The sequence below is a fragment of the Hordeum vulgare genome, chromosome 4H (assembly GCF_904849725.1).
Source record: "Hordeum vulgare subsp. vulgare chromosome 4H, MorexV3_pseudomolecules_assembly, whole genome shotgun sequence".
NCBI classification, from domain to species: domain Eukaryota; kingdom Viridiplantae; phylum Streptophyta; class Magnoliopsida; order Poales; family Poaceae; genus Hordeum; species Hordeum vulgare.
Window position 1 is genome coordinate 151,547,571 of NC_058521.1, and position 14,880 is coordinate 151,562,450.

Genomic DNA, 14,880 nt, shown 5'->3' on the forward strand with positions numbered 1-14,880 from the left:
ATACATGAACTCCTCAAACTACAGCAAACCGGAAAGAATCCCAATTATCGTCACCTTTGGGTATGCGGATCAAAACACGTAATAGGTGCATACAACTTGCAAGATAAGATCTAAACACTTTCATATTCAGAGAGAACACAATAAATTTAGGTCTGAAATCATGGCACTCGAGACCTAGTGACAAGCATTAAGCATAGCAAAGTCATAGCAACATCAATCTCAGAACATAATGGATACTAGGGATCAAGCCCTATCAAATTAACTCGATTACATGATCAATTCCATCCACACTCATCACCGACCAGCAAGCTTACGAAGGAATTACTCACTCTCGGTGGTGAGCATCGTGGAATAGTGGATGGAGAAGGGTTTGTGATGACGACGGCGATGAATCCCCCTCTCCGAAGCCGAAAACAGAATTCAGACCAGCCCTCCGGAGGAAGAACAACACGTGGCTGCGGCCCCGTCTCGTGGATCATGATGACAACTTCTCTCTGAATTTTTCTCCGAATATGTGAATTTATAGGACTGAAATTAGGGTCGATGGAGCCTTGTGGGCCCCACCACACAACGAGGCGTGACCTAGAGGGGTGCCCACGCCCTGTTGCCTCGTGGGCGACAGGCAACACCCGTGTGGTGGATCTTTGCTTCATAATTCCTTATAATTCCTAGAAAAAAAAAACATAAAAAGTTTTGTCCAATTCCGAAAACTTTTATTTATGCATAAAATGACACCAAGATAGTTGTGCTGAACAGAGCGTGAGTCCGGATTAGTTTTATTTAAATCATGCAAATTAGAGTAAAAACCAAGAGCAAAAGCGTTTGGAAAAGTAGATACGTAGGAGACGTATCATCTAGGCCAACCATAGACGCCATGAGATCCCATCACATCTACTACACACGCACCGCCCGCCATTCCTTTTGCTGCTGCTGCTGCCGATGACGACTCCATCCTGTTCACCGCGTACACGGTTGACGGGAGAGGAGGCCTCTGAAACCCCGCCTCTCTGGATCCTGTACGGGAGAGGGACGATTAAGTTTTTGGGAAGTGCCTACACGACTGCTCGTCTCCGTTCTACTACTTCCTTTACGTCCACGTCGCCTTCGTCATCACCATGGCTCCACCAACTGACGCTGACCGTCTCGCCGCCAAGAAGATCGAAGGCGGCCGCCGCCACTGCCCCGATTGGAGGGTATCCTGCTCGTGTTTATTTCTATCATAGCGTTATACGTGGATGGGTGGATGGATCTATTGTTAGCGTAGTATGTGCTTGCATGATCAAATATCAGCATGTCTATGTTTCTATTAATACCATGTTAGTGATTTACTCATGGATTTATTTACTCAGAAAACTGACTATTTACTCAACAAGCAGCAATGGAACTATAGCGAGTTTCGCAAGGTTAGGCAGCGTATACATTAGGCCTTTTCTATGTACTTATGAATCATCACAATTCTGTTCCAAACCAGTTAAAAGCTTGATTTGGCAGGTCTGACTACAAAAAACCGTATGAATGCATATCCCTTTGAGATTCCAAAATAAAGTAACCTTTATAGAAAACTTGTAACTTCGATTTCATACAAACAAAACACTCCTGTGGATAGCTTTTGTAACAGAAACAGTTACATGGCTAGCTTTTGTTACACAAAACGCCAAACACTTACAAAGATCTTGATGTCAAAACCAATGGGACCAAGTATCTTTTGAAGGTATCACATATGAACCGGATATCTAATGGCCAGCAATCTTTACACGGCGGCACATCTACTCTTGAACAATAAAAGAATGAGCAGCATATTTGACAACCTTCTCCTTTTTCTGTAAAAGAGCAAATAATGCTATCTCTTCAACATTCTGAACGATGGCAGATTCTGAACGCTTGAAACGCCTCCAACTGTAAGCTCTAGCTCTAACTGGCCTAGTGTGGACTTCAGAACTTCCTGATAAGATGAAAGAAAGGCCACCGATTGAACAATGGTAAAGGAAAAAAGAAAACATTAGCATGCACATAACACATCTTGTATAAAGAAAACTCACGTTGAATTCCATATAACTAGCTCTCCTTGCAAGCCACTGAACATCAAGCATCTGAAAAGCTAGGCAGAAAAGGTTATCAAACGCCATCTCGTCATCTTCAAGTAGTTGAACAAAGCAAACACTTGCTTTTGAACTCTTATTTTCTGCAAAGAACCAAAAAATACGCTGTAGTTTCTCCATAGGTTGATCTGCTTAAGGAACCAGACTCCACATGCAATCGAGGGAGAGTAAATTTAAATGAAGATACAACATTTGACCAGCTATTGCATTCACTTCACCTGATTGCAAATCCAGCATTTGAACTAACATATAAGATATATTTACGCCAGCTACTGCAAAAGGATATTCCCATTCAGCTCTCTCACCATCTGCCTTATGTAATAGCCGATGAAAGGAATCCTGCATGTTAAGCAGGTATTCAACATTAAACCAGATTGAAATACCAACTAACAGTGGGTTTATAAGGAGTAAGTGTCCATGATGAGCAGAAACATACTGGGTAATTTCTGGCAAAATATATTAGATTTTCCAAGGACATGAACCCCCCAGCCCTGCAAGATTTGGATAGCTCATGAGAACAGCCACCTAGGTTCAAGTGAGGTCGAAAGAAAAAACACCAGATAGTTTCTTAAAATATGAATAGTCTGACGAAATGAACCTAAAATCTGTTGCTGGGTCAGAGTTCTGCCAGCCCATTTCCTTCCATAGATCTGATTTCAGAGGAGGGAGTTCTCGGTTAGGATAAGCTAGTCCCCAAAGTTCTTTTAGTGCATCCTGCAATGGAAGAAGTGACAAGCTGTTCATGAATATAAGCATATTAACATATTGATGATTTAAACTAGAATTGACTTGCTCAAGGAGCAGAAAAAGGGCACATAAACTAGGTAAAAGATGAGAACCTGGTGCTTGACAGCGGAACAGTCAAATGGTAGATTTAATCTTTGTCTCAAGAATTTTAATCTCTCTTCCTATAAAGTAAATTTAAAACTGTCAAAACCATAATAACATGTCAAAAGAAATTAAACAAATGTAAAATAGAGTAAACACTAATGTTGGTGGCATTGCTCCCCTGAAGGGGGTAGAAATTAAGCATGCAAGTCAATAGCCAAAATGATAAAGCACACATGCAGAAAATAGCAACACATGTTTCATCGCTATGCCAACATTTTGTTCATGAACATAAATACAGAAAGAAGTAAGAATATTTTCTGTTGTGCACACCCGAGAAGATATTCAGACGACTGGCAAATTAACACTGTGGAATTTATGAAACAACCAAGTCCTCCAGAGCTTAAGATGTTAGGCAGGATAATAAATTGTAGTCAATATTTCAGCCAAAAAGGTATCAAAATATCTCTAAGAATGTGCATCGAACTACAGGTCACGCGTAACATACTCGTACTTCCTAAATTCACACTTACAATAAAACCTACAGCATTTCAAACGAAAAAATTGACAGGTGCCACAGTACCTGCAATGGACTGAGGTTAATTAGCATCGTCTGTGCATTTTGTGAACTTTGGGGAGCACAGGAGCAACCAAAGTACCTTGCTAGAAATGACCCAAACTCTGAAATAGCATTTACTGTAAAGAAAAGCAAATCTTCAGAGCATTAAAAGCCTACAAGGAGGAAACGACAATAGCAAGCACAACATATTATTCAGATAGGAATATCAGTGTAATTTACGCCCAAATGAGATGTCAAAAGAAAATTACGCACAAACGGTTTTAGCATAATCAAAATCCTCACTAGCTTACCAGAACCTACACAGTCAATGTTGCGAAGGGAAGACATGAAACAAGCATATGTTTTGAATAATAGGGTAATCATTAGCATTCAAGCGATAGCGAGATTGTTTTAAGTACTACATGTAGCCTTTCCTGGATCAAAGCTAGTGACAATTACCTATCTTTCTTGCAGACTGAGTAATAAAAGTAGACACAATATGCACCCAATGAAGGCACTCGCGTGATTTTCCATCCCAGAAATCTTGTATAGGCTCATATCCCTTCAAGAAACGTGGAATCAAGTACATAAGAAAAGAAATCAGAAATCGAAAAACGCTGTCAATAACCTCAATTCAAGCAATTCAGGGGACATTACTAACCTCCGATTTATTCCCATGGGCACTACTTCCTAGAAGAGGTTCTGTGACAGATTCCGGCATTGATGTTTCCATATGTTTCTCTCTTTCCTTATCGGTAGGCCTCCTCCTTATAGCTTTCGAGGCCATTCTACTACTCAGATGATTGCGAAAGACATAGTAACTGCTAGACACAAACAAGTATAAAACAGTGTGATTCACTCCACTCCATCCAGCAGGAGATAAACAAAACCTGGAATACAATTACATCAAGCAATAACATCCAGTGACAACAGGAAACAACGGTAGACCTTTCGTTTGGTCCAACATGCACAGCCTAATAAAAAAAGCTACGGAGCGAGCCAAAATCAGCTCCTGGTTGTCGCCGAGGAGACGGCTAACGGGACTAATCACACTGAAATCCGAGCAAAAGCTACAAGGTTACGAGCTCCGCTTCTACTTGGGGGGTGAGCGGTCGAGGACAAGATCGAAGAGGACGAACGGTAGCTAGAGGGAGGGTGACGCTGCATCGCAGCGCGTGGGTTGGGGGATCTGCTTACCCCGCGAGCGAAGAGTGCTGTCTGGCAGGGCGATCGAGACCCGCCTGTGATTTTTCCTTGTTCGGGGCAGGACGGAGTGACGACGGCGCCGGGGTCGAAGGAGGGGAGTCCTCCTGGCTGTCCTGCGCGCCGGCGATCTAGACAGGATAGGACCTTGATTTTCTTTTTCACTTTATTAGGGGTGTTCCTGGCAAAATGTCATTTGACCTTCGATTTTTTTTACTAAAATTCAATGCATAATGCCACATGTGCACGCCACCGTGCCAACCATCTCCCCCTCAGCGACCAAAGCTGCCCACCGACTTTTGTCGTGTGCGAGTAAAATGCACCTTTTCTTATCTTTTTATTACTCAAAGATTAAGGCTTACAATCTCCTTCAACAATGTCGAGCTTCAACAATGTCCAGGACTTCCTCTCGGCCAAAGCCTAACCAAACCGTAGTTTTATATTTAATCATGAAGTAACCGGCATTATTGCAGCTCCCATAAACATGAGTAATACATAATCACGTTCTCCCATACTACACATGTTTATTTTTATCGAAGCATATTCAAACCCCTCACTCCCAGCCGGCGCGCCGCTCCGAGGGGCGACTCGGGTGGTCAAACCCTAACCGTCACCCAAGCTCCCCTCCTCCCCCTCCCTCCCCTCGCCATTGTCTAGGATGCCGGCGGGCGAAGACCTTGCCGGTGGACGACGGTGTGGGGGTGGGGGGGCTCTTCCGTGTGCTCGTGCGTTGTTGTTGGGCACGCTAGAGTGGTGGGAGCGCGCGGTGGCGCGATGGGCGGCTACCTGCTCGCATGGGAGGTCGAGATTGTGTGGACCACGTGCGCGGCCGCGCTGCTATGGCGGCCGCAACGGAGTTGAGGGCGTTCAGATCTGGGTTGCGCGGGCCTGCCCTGGCCCACGATAATCACTCTCCTCACCCACCATTATCGGCCACCGCCAATGGTTGTCGTTCGGTTGGTAAGCACGCGTGCCACGACATTGACGGTTGTTGCTATGTTGTGCCCGGACAGATCTAGGTGGCGGAGGCTGTGGGCCGACACCGTGGTGGCGCGCTGCACATGGTTATTGTAGCCTACTAGACGCGCTCCTAGTGGTGGCCGACCTGTTGGCGCTACGCTGGCCGGTGCCCACTCCTGCGATGACAACGTTCCTAGGCTTCCCCCATGTGTGTTGGTCTCCTCCGGTGATCCTTCGTCATGTATGGTCTACCACTGAATTCGAGGTCTTTGCTCATGGGTTGGGGGCAAAATCCCCGCGGCGGGGACTTGCTATCAACGCCGACGCCCGAGGGTGTTGTCACCTCCTTGGAGACGTTGACATGACCCTGACTGGACCTCCTCCGTGAGCACAAGGAGAAATCCTAGGTCCGACCTCCCGGATAGGGCAATGGTGATGTCTTAGCGACCCTCCCCTCTTGCAGGTGTTGCTTTGGCTGCAAGTGGAGTACTTGAGGTGGCTGATGGTGGCTAGTGATGCATCTCTATGGTGTAGACCGCTATATAGGGAGCAGGTTGCAACATATGCCTGTGTCGACGCTCCCCCAACTAATGCTACACGAGTTCCAATCAGCCCCTGCCTTTCACCCACCGACTCTCTAAGCACATGGGTGCGAGGTACGCCGCCCTGGTCGGTACTAGAGTTGTAATCGTACCTGGAGGTGTCTGGCATGGCGGTGACACTGCCCTGTTTCTCTGGGTCTTGGTGCATCGCCATTTGTGGCTGAAGGCAAGGCTGGGCGAGGCCTCATGTCGCGTGTCTGTAATTGAGGATACCTCCTTACCTAGTTGTAGTCACTTGGTGAGGACAATCGTGTGTGTGTGTGTGTGTCCTTTCTAGAGGTTGTACCCCCGATGTTTTCCAGTTTAATGAAATTAAACACAAATTCTTTTGCATTTTCTTGAAAAAAAACTATATTTGATCTCACTTATCATAAATTCATAGTTCAACTTGTTATTTCCTCCGCTCTTCAACACTGAGATAGCCTCCATACTATGTGACTCAGTATCATTTCGCAAATTGCTCAACTTTAGAGAAAAACCTTTCTCGACTCCTAAAATTTCAGCTTCGAACACATTAATACATGTGTAGAGGTGTCAACATGAACTGGAAATAATCAAGCCCCCACGATCCGCAAGAATCATACCAACTCCCCCAATACCATTCATGCATGAGCCATTAATGTTTAAGTTCATATGACCATGTGTCATACGAACCAAAGGGACAAGTATCGAAGGGCTTCCTTTGCTAGGGCATCTCCAACGACGACCCTTAAACATCGTGCATCCGTCCGGACCAGGTGGTCCAGATGTGTTGTGTCATCCAACATGGGCCTACATCGGTCCATAGGACGCAATTTCTCTAGCAAACTAGAACGAAACATTGGGGGGTTGCGGGAGTCCGGACAGAAGACACATAGGGCTCTGACACCACCAACTGAAAGGATCGATATGGTTGACTAGAGGGGGTGAATAGGCAACTAATAATTTTCATCTTCTTTTAACAATATATGGTTAACAACAAAATAGGTTGTCTAGAAATGCAAGTAGATGGAAAAACTATATGACGAGCTCAATAATAACAACACAAGCAAGCAGAAGATACGAACACAATATAAGCTTAGAAAAATTAAAGGTTATAAGTAATCACAAGTGGAGTCGATGGAGACGGGTATGTATTACCGAAGTTCCCTCCCTTCGGTGTGTCTATGGTGGCCGCAATGGAGTTGAGGGCGTCCAGATCTGGGTTGCACGGGCCCGCCCTGGCCCATGATAATCACTCTCCTCACCCACCCTTCTCTCTCCTCCCACCACTATCGGCTACCGCCAATGGTTGTCGTTGGGTTGGTAAGCACGCGCACCACGACCTTGATGGTTGTTTCTATGTTGTGCCCTGACGGATCCTGGTGGCGGAGGCTGCGGGCCGACACTGCGGTGGCGCAGTGCACCTGGTTATTGTAGCCTACTAGACGCGTTCCTAGTGGTGGCCGTCCTGTTGGCGCTGCGCTGGCCGGTGCCCACTCCTGCGATGAGAATGTTCCTAGGCTTCCCCCATGTGTGTTGGTCTTGTCAGGTGATTCTTAGTCATGTTTGGTCTACCACTGAATTCGAGGTCTTTGCTCATGGGTTGGGGGAGAAATCCCTGCAACGGGGACTTGATATCAATGGCGACGCCCGAGGGTGTTGTCATCTCCTTGGAGACGTTGGCATGACCCTGACCGGACCTCCTCCGTGAGCACACGGAGAAATCCTAGGTCCGACCTCCCGGACCGGGCAATGGTGATGTCTCAGCGACCCTCCCCTCTTGAAGGTGTTGCTTTGGCTGCAAGTGAAGTACTTGAGGTGGCTGGTGGTGGCAAGTGATGCATCTCTATGGTGTATACCACTACACAGGGTGTAGGTCGCAACATATGCTGATGTCAACGCTCCCCCAACTAATGCTACACGAGTTCTAATGAGCCCCTGCCTTTGACCACCGACTCTCTAGGCACATGGGTGCGAGGTACGTCGGCATGGGCAATCCTAGAGTTGCAACCATACGTGGAGGTGCGTGGCATGGCGGTGACGCTGCCCTGTTGCTCTGGGTCTTGGTGCATCACCATTTGTGGCTGAAGGCAAGGCTGGGCGAGGTCTGATGTCGCGTGTCTGTAATTGAGGGTACCTCCTTACCTAGTTGTAGTCACTTGGTGAGGACAAGTGTGTGTGTGTGTGTCCTTTCTAGAGGTTGTACCCCCGATGTTTCCTGTTTAATGAAATGAAACACACATTCTTTTGCATTTTCTTGAAAAATACTATCTTTGATCTCACTTATCATAATTTCATAGTTCAACTTGTTATTTTCTCCGCTCTTCAACATTGATATTGCCTCCATACTATCTGACTCAATATCATTTCGCAATTTTCTCAACTTTAAAGGTAGAGAAAAACCTTTCTCGACTCCTAAAATTTCAGCTTCCAACACATTAATACATGTGTAGAGATGTCTACATGAACTGAAAATAATCAAGCCCTCACGATCCCTAAGAATCATACCAGCTCCCCCAACACCATCCAGGTATGAGCCATTAATGTTTAACTTCACACGACCATGTGTCGGAGGAACCAAAGGGACAAATATCGAAGGGCTTCCTTTGCTAGGGCATCTCCAACGATGACCCTTAAACGACGTGCATCCGTCCGGACCAGGCGGTCCAGATGTGTTGTGTCATCCAACACGGGCCTGCATCAGTCTGCAGGGTGGTCCGGACGCAATTTCTCTAACAAACTGGAACCAAACATTGGGAGGTGCGGGAGTCCGGACAGAAGACACGTAGGGCTGTGACACCCCCAACTAAAAGGATCAATATGGTTGACTAGAGGGGGTGAGTAGGCAACTAATAATTTTTAGCTTCTTTTAACAATATATGGTTAACAACAAAATAGGTTGTCTAGGAATGCAACTAGATGGAAAACCTATATGACGAGCTCAATAATAACAACACAAGCAAGCAGAATATACGAACACAATATAAGCTTAGAAAAATTAAAGGTTATAAGTAACCACAAGTGGAGTCGATGGAGACGAGTAAGTGTTACCGAAGTTCCCTCCCTTTAGGGGGGAGTTACATCTTTGTTGGGGCACTGTAGAGGCACAACGCTCCCAAAGAAGCCACTAGGTCCACCGTATTATCCTCACGCCCACACACAATGTAAGATGTCAGGATTCCACTAGTGGTGCCCTTAAAGGCGAAGATCGAACCTTTACAAACAATGTTGGGGCTCTCTGCACAACTTAATTGGAGGCTCCCAGCACCACCACAAATCTTCACTATAGTGAAATGTGGCTCTGAGGAGACCTCTTCCATCTAGGGTACCCAAACACCCAAGAGTAACAAGATCCGCAAGGGATTAGTGGGGAAATCAAATTTCTTTAGGGGGAAGTGTAGATCGAGGTCCTCTCCTCCAAACTCTAGAGAATCAACAAGTTTTGATGTCTATGGAGAGAGATTGGGTGAAAATGAGCATTAGGGGCAAGAATGGAGCTTGGGAATAAGATGTATGTATTCTTGGGGAAGAAGACCCCTTTATATAGTGGGGGACGAATCCAACCGTTTTCTACCCACAACCCGCACTCAAGCGGTACTACCTCTTCGTGTAGTAGTTCCAAATGTTGCTTGTGAGTACGCGAGTACTGGAGCGGTAGTGCTGCCGAGCAGTACTAGCATCCACATATAAGTGGTACTGCCGCTAAGTGTCTCAGTGAAAGAGAAACTACAATTAGTGGAGCGGTACTAGAGCGAAAGTACCGCTCCCAATGATACTACCGTCTAAGTACCATCCAACTACCATAAAGATAAATTTGGCAACAGAAACATGCACACCTCCCATTCTCAAGTGGTACTAGCACGTGGAAGTGCCGCCCAAGCGGTACTATCAGGCTACTACCACTAAAAGATAACAGGAAATGTAAATTTGCACAAAACATTTTTCCTAAGCGATACTCGTTGCGGTAGTCCAGAGCGGAAGTGCCACCTAAGCAGTACTACCGTGGTATCGAGCGGTACTACTGCTTGGGTGCAGTAACAATGCCCAATCAAATAATTGGATTCTCCATGACGTGTGAAGGGTATGTGAGTGCATATGAGGTTGTGTATGTGTTGATTCCACCGATACCTTTCCAAAATGGACCCCTCTTAATATTACAGATTTCCTATGACTCGAATCAGTCAAAAAGAAATGCTCAAAACCATCTTCGCTCTTTCTATCACCCAGGGGAATAAAAATGTCTTGTGCCATATATAAGAATATGTGAAATACTCAATGCACATGGTTAGTACACAAATAGCATCATCATTAATCACTAAAACCATTAGAGAGGGATATGCCATTTCATCAGCCCACCCAAAAGGCACACAAAGCACACACTTCTGTAGTTGCCCGCCCTATTTCCATAACAAAATACCAATCACTTCTTTCCGCTCTCCACCTAACTCCCACCATTTTGTCCCTCTTTTTCCCTTCCGCCACCGCATGGAACAAGAGGAGAGCTTGTCAGAGATGGATGACGTGGTGGAGGTGCTAGAGGATTCGACCAATGCACTCACCAGGAAGATCAACTCGGCAATGTGGCAAAAGCGTCACATCAAAGAGAAAGCCATAAAGGAGGATACCCTCAAGAAGTGGGCCGCCGACAGTGGATGCGCCAGCAGGCATGGCAGTCACGGACTAGGCGGCGGTCGCGGCAGGAGTGTGCAGATGGTGTCACCCAGCATAAAGACGTTGCCATTGTTGGAGCATTACAAGGCTCCTTATTACTATAGTGTGAAGCAACTGGGTAGGCAGTCCCCGACTGCCGCCACCATGTCATTCATCGTTGATGTCAACATAGTGCCATTAATCTTCTCATAGTGTTCTTTGCTGCAGCTTGTCCTAGCATGGACGATGGACGGGGAGCAGATTGGTGCCCACACGATATTCACATGTATGCCTAAAGAGGGGAGTTGACCTATGATGGGGATTGGGAGATGATGGACATCATTTACGATGGAGACATGGAAGGAGGTGCCTATGAGGACGACAGGTGGAAGACTCAGATTCCACCGATTCCGACAACTACATCCAGTCAACCACGCTGCATGCCAACACCTAGACGGGCATGCAGCAGGACAAAACTTAGACGGACACACATCAGCCAGATTGGGCCACCAGACAGGCAGACAACAGCAAGAGGAGGAGGAAGATGAGGGCCAAGACAATGATTTGGATAATCTTGAGAGCGATCCGAAGAAGAGGGGTAGAGGAGAAATCTTCAACATGCGGGAGGACGAGCTGTTGTGCGATGCATGGTTGGCCACTAGCCTTGATCCGATCCATGGCACATAGAAAAAGGGTACAACCTTTTGGTAAAAACATTCACATATGGCTCTATGAACACAAGCATTTCCCGCCCTACTCCGACGCGGTCATCCGCAATCGTGAATCAAAGTCCCTCAACCATCGATGTACACCATCCAAGAGGTCATCTTGAAGTATTGTGGACACTTTAAGCATATCATTTCACGATGACCTAGCATTGCGAAAATCAACTAGCAAGTAAGTTCATTTGGTCGTGCATACTTTTGTTAGTCAATAGTCGTCTTGGCGATCTACACCAACAACTTCACCGTCGTCACGACCAACTCTCCCCCCCTATATGGAGCAGTGTAACTCCTCTTTTCCCCGATGTAATCTCTACTTAAACATGAAGCTTAATGCTATATATTATTACCCAATGATGTGTGGCTATACTATGATGTTTGAGTAGATTTGTTTTGTCCTATGGGTTGATTGATGATCGTGATTGGTTTGAGTTGTATGTTTTATTTTGGTCTTGTCCATTGGTTCCCATCATATGAGAGTGTGCATGGATCACACCATAGGTTTAGTTGTATGTTGATAATACTATGCACTGGTGGGAAGAGTGACAGAAGCTTCTTCCTAACATAGAAATTTATTCATATGGGATTGAAGGGGGCCAATATATCGTAATGCTATGGTTGGGTTTTACCTTGATGAACGTTAGTAGTTGCGATGCTTCCTAATAGTTCCAATCATAAGTGCATAGAATTCCAAGTAGGGGATGACATGCTAGAATTGGCCTCTCCCCCATATAAAACTACAATAATGTTTACTGGTCTAGTTATCAATTGCCTAGGGACAAATCTTTCTATTGTGTTACAAAAAGATTCCTACTAAATAACTAACTTAGTTAATCTTTATCTAAGCATCCCCTAACTTTTACTTACTTGTTCTTTTTTTCTTGCAAAACTATCTATTACACCTACTAAGTACTTATAATTTTATTGTCGCAAAGTAGTTTATTTCTTGTACTTAGTATAATGAACATTGTTGCGCGTAGAGTTGTATCGGTGGTCGATAGAACTTGAGAGAATATTAATTGTACCCTTAGCTCCTCGTTGGGCTCGACACTCTTACTTATATAAAAATGCTACAAAGGATGCCCTGCACTTGTGGGTTATCAAGACATTTTTCTCGCGCCGTTGCAGGGGAGCAATAGCGTGGGGTTGATATTCTCGTGTGTGCTTGTTTGCTTTACCGTTATTTTATTTTCTGTTCGAAGTTGTTTTCTATCTTTAGTTATGGGTAGGAAATGCAAAATACCAAAAAACAGTTGTACTTGTTAACCTAGTTGTTGAGGAACCACCCAAAATCTATGATACTACTGAAGCTTTTTTACTTGGATCATCTTTGACCCCTTTCTGCTCGTGTTGAAAACCCAACTAGCTTAGTTGAGGGAAAATCATTAGATGAGGATCCTTATTTTGTGCGACACCGCTTATCTCAAAAAGTAAAAATCTTACGACATCAAATTAATTGTTTGCATTTATGCTTCAAATTTATGCGAAATACATGGTTTTACTTGTTATCCTGAAGGCATTGAAAACACCTTCCCTACCAATTTGAGTTTAATGATAATGAAATACTATCTTCTTATGCCAAGGATATCTACAACTATTATGATATTGAAAAAATTGAATAATTTTTTGCCTTTAAGGGTGCATATGAAATTGCTTATTTGATTGAAAAGTATGATGACATTCTTTACAAATCTGAAATTTTTGTCGTACTTCAATATTGCTATGAAAACTATGCTTCTAATGCTTATATTAAAGAATTTATTGATAGAATGTTTTTTGCCTTCCAAGGGACTAATATTTTGCAGGAACCTATGAAAGAAGATATTGCTGAAACTATGAGCTCATTAGATGAAAAAGATGATGAGGAGAGCGAAGAACAAAAGGAGGAAGAGTGGATTAGCTACCCGTGTCCACCTTCTAATGAGAGTAACTCTTCAAGTCATACATTGTTTAACTTACCTTCACAAATATCGAAGGTTAATTGCTATGATCCCTTGTATTCATTTGAAATATCCCTTTTTGATTAACTTGATGCTAGCTATGCTTATGGCCATGATGCCAATATGAATTATGCTTATGGAGATGAACTTGCTATAGTACCTTATGTTAAGCATGAAATTGTTGCTATTGCACCCACACATGATAGTCCTATTATCCTTTCGAATTCTCCCAACTACACCATATCGGAGAAGTTTGCACTTATTAATGATTGTATTGATGGGTTGTGTTTTACCATTAGACGCGATGATTTTGATGAATATAGTATGCATGTGCTTGATGGCCCTACTTGCAATTATTACGAGAGAGGAACGAAATCTTCAACTCTCTATGTTTCAAATACGATAAATTTGACGCCCCTACCGGCAAAGCTCTCACCAAAAGCCCATGCAAGGGGCAACTATTGGAAATATGCCTTAGAGGCAATGATAAATTAATTATTATTATATTTATTTGTTCATGATAATCCTTTATTATCCATGCTATAATTGTATTGATTGGAAACACAAATACATGTGTGGATACGTAGAAAAAACACTGTCCCTAGTAAGCCTCTAGTTGACTAGCTCGTTGATCAAAGATGGTCAAAGGTTTCCTGACCATAGACAAGTGTTGTCACTTGATAACGGGATCACATCATTAGGAGAATCATGTGATGGACTAGACCCAAACTATGAACGTAGCATATTGATCGTGTCATTTTATTGCTATTGTTTTCTGTGTGTCAAGTATTTATTCATATGACCATGAGCTCATATAACTCACTGGCACCGGAGGAATACCTTGTGTGTATCAAACGTCGCAACGTAACTGGGTGACTATAAAGGTCCTCTACAGGTATCTCCAAAGGTGTCCGTTGAGTTAGTATGGATCAAGACTGGGATTTGTCACTCCGTGTGACAGAGAGGTATCTCGGGTCCCACTCGATAATACAACATCACACACAAGCCTTGCAAGCAATGTCACTATGTGTAAGTCACGGGATTTTGTATTACAGAACGAGTAAAGAGACTTGCCGGTAACGAGATTGAAATAGGTATGCGGATACCGACGATTGAATCTCGGGCAAGTAACATACCGAAGGACAAAGGGAATGACATACGGGATTATATGAATCCTTGGCACTGAGGTTCAACCGATAAGATCTTCATAGAATATGTAGGATCCAATATGGGCATCCAGGTCCCGCTATTGGAGATTTACCGAGAAGTGTCTCAGGTCATGTCTACATAGTTCTCGAACCCGCAGGGTCTGCACACTTAAGGTTCGATGCTGTTTTAGTATAGTTGAGTTATATG

At 44.3% G+C, this 14,880-nt stretch overlaps 1 protein-coding gene across 2 annotated transcripts; it reads right to left on the reverse strand.

Moving 5' to 3' along the window:
• Positions 1–1,533: 1,533 nt before the first annotated feature.
• LOC123448219 (ELMO domain-containing protein C-like) lies at positions 1,534–4,846 on the reverse strand. Of its 2 annotated transcripts, none has more exons than XM_045125047.1 (10): positions 4,684–4,846; positions 4,148–4,307; positions 3,946–4,048; positions 3,511–3,623; positions 2,939–3,007; positions 2,698–2,813; positions 2,536–2,590; positions 2,318–2,438; positions 2,040–2,182; positions 1,534–1,942 (listed from the first exon to the last, which is right to left on the reverse strand). In XM_045125047.1, exons 2-10 carry the CDS (start codon positions 4,271–4,273, stop codon positions 1,841–1,843), a joined length of 948 nt encoding a protein of 315 aa, XP_044980982.1. In that variant the 5' UTR covers positions 4,274–4,307; positions 4,684–4,846; the 3' UTR covers positions 1,534–1,840. The 2 variants fall into 2 exon arrangements, with proteins under 2 accessions (XP_044980982.1, XP_044980983.1); XM_045125048.1 differs by having other exon boundaries at positions 4,148–4,310.
• Between the last annotated feature and the right edge of the window lie 10,034 nt (positions 4,847–14,880).

Coding starts and splice junctions, on each gene's coding strand:
- LOC123448219 (XM_045125047.1), bottom strand. CDS start 4,273: ATGGCCTCGAAAGCTATAAGGAGGAGGCCTACCGATAAGGAAAGAGAG. Junction 4,049..4,147: donor CCCATGGGAATAAATCGGAG/GTTAGTAATGTC, acceptor CGTTTCTTGAAG/GGATATGAGCCTATACAAGA. Junction 2,814..2,938: donor GTTCCGCTGTCAAGCACCAG/GTTCTCATCTTT, acceptor CTTCCATTGCAG/GATGCACTAAAAGAACTTTG.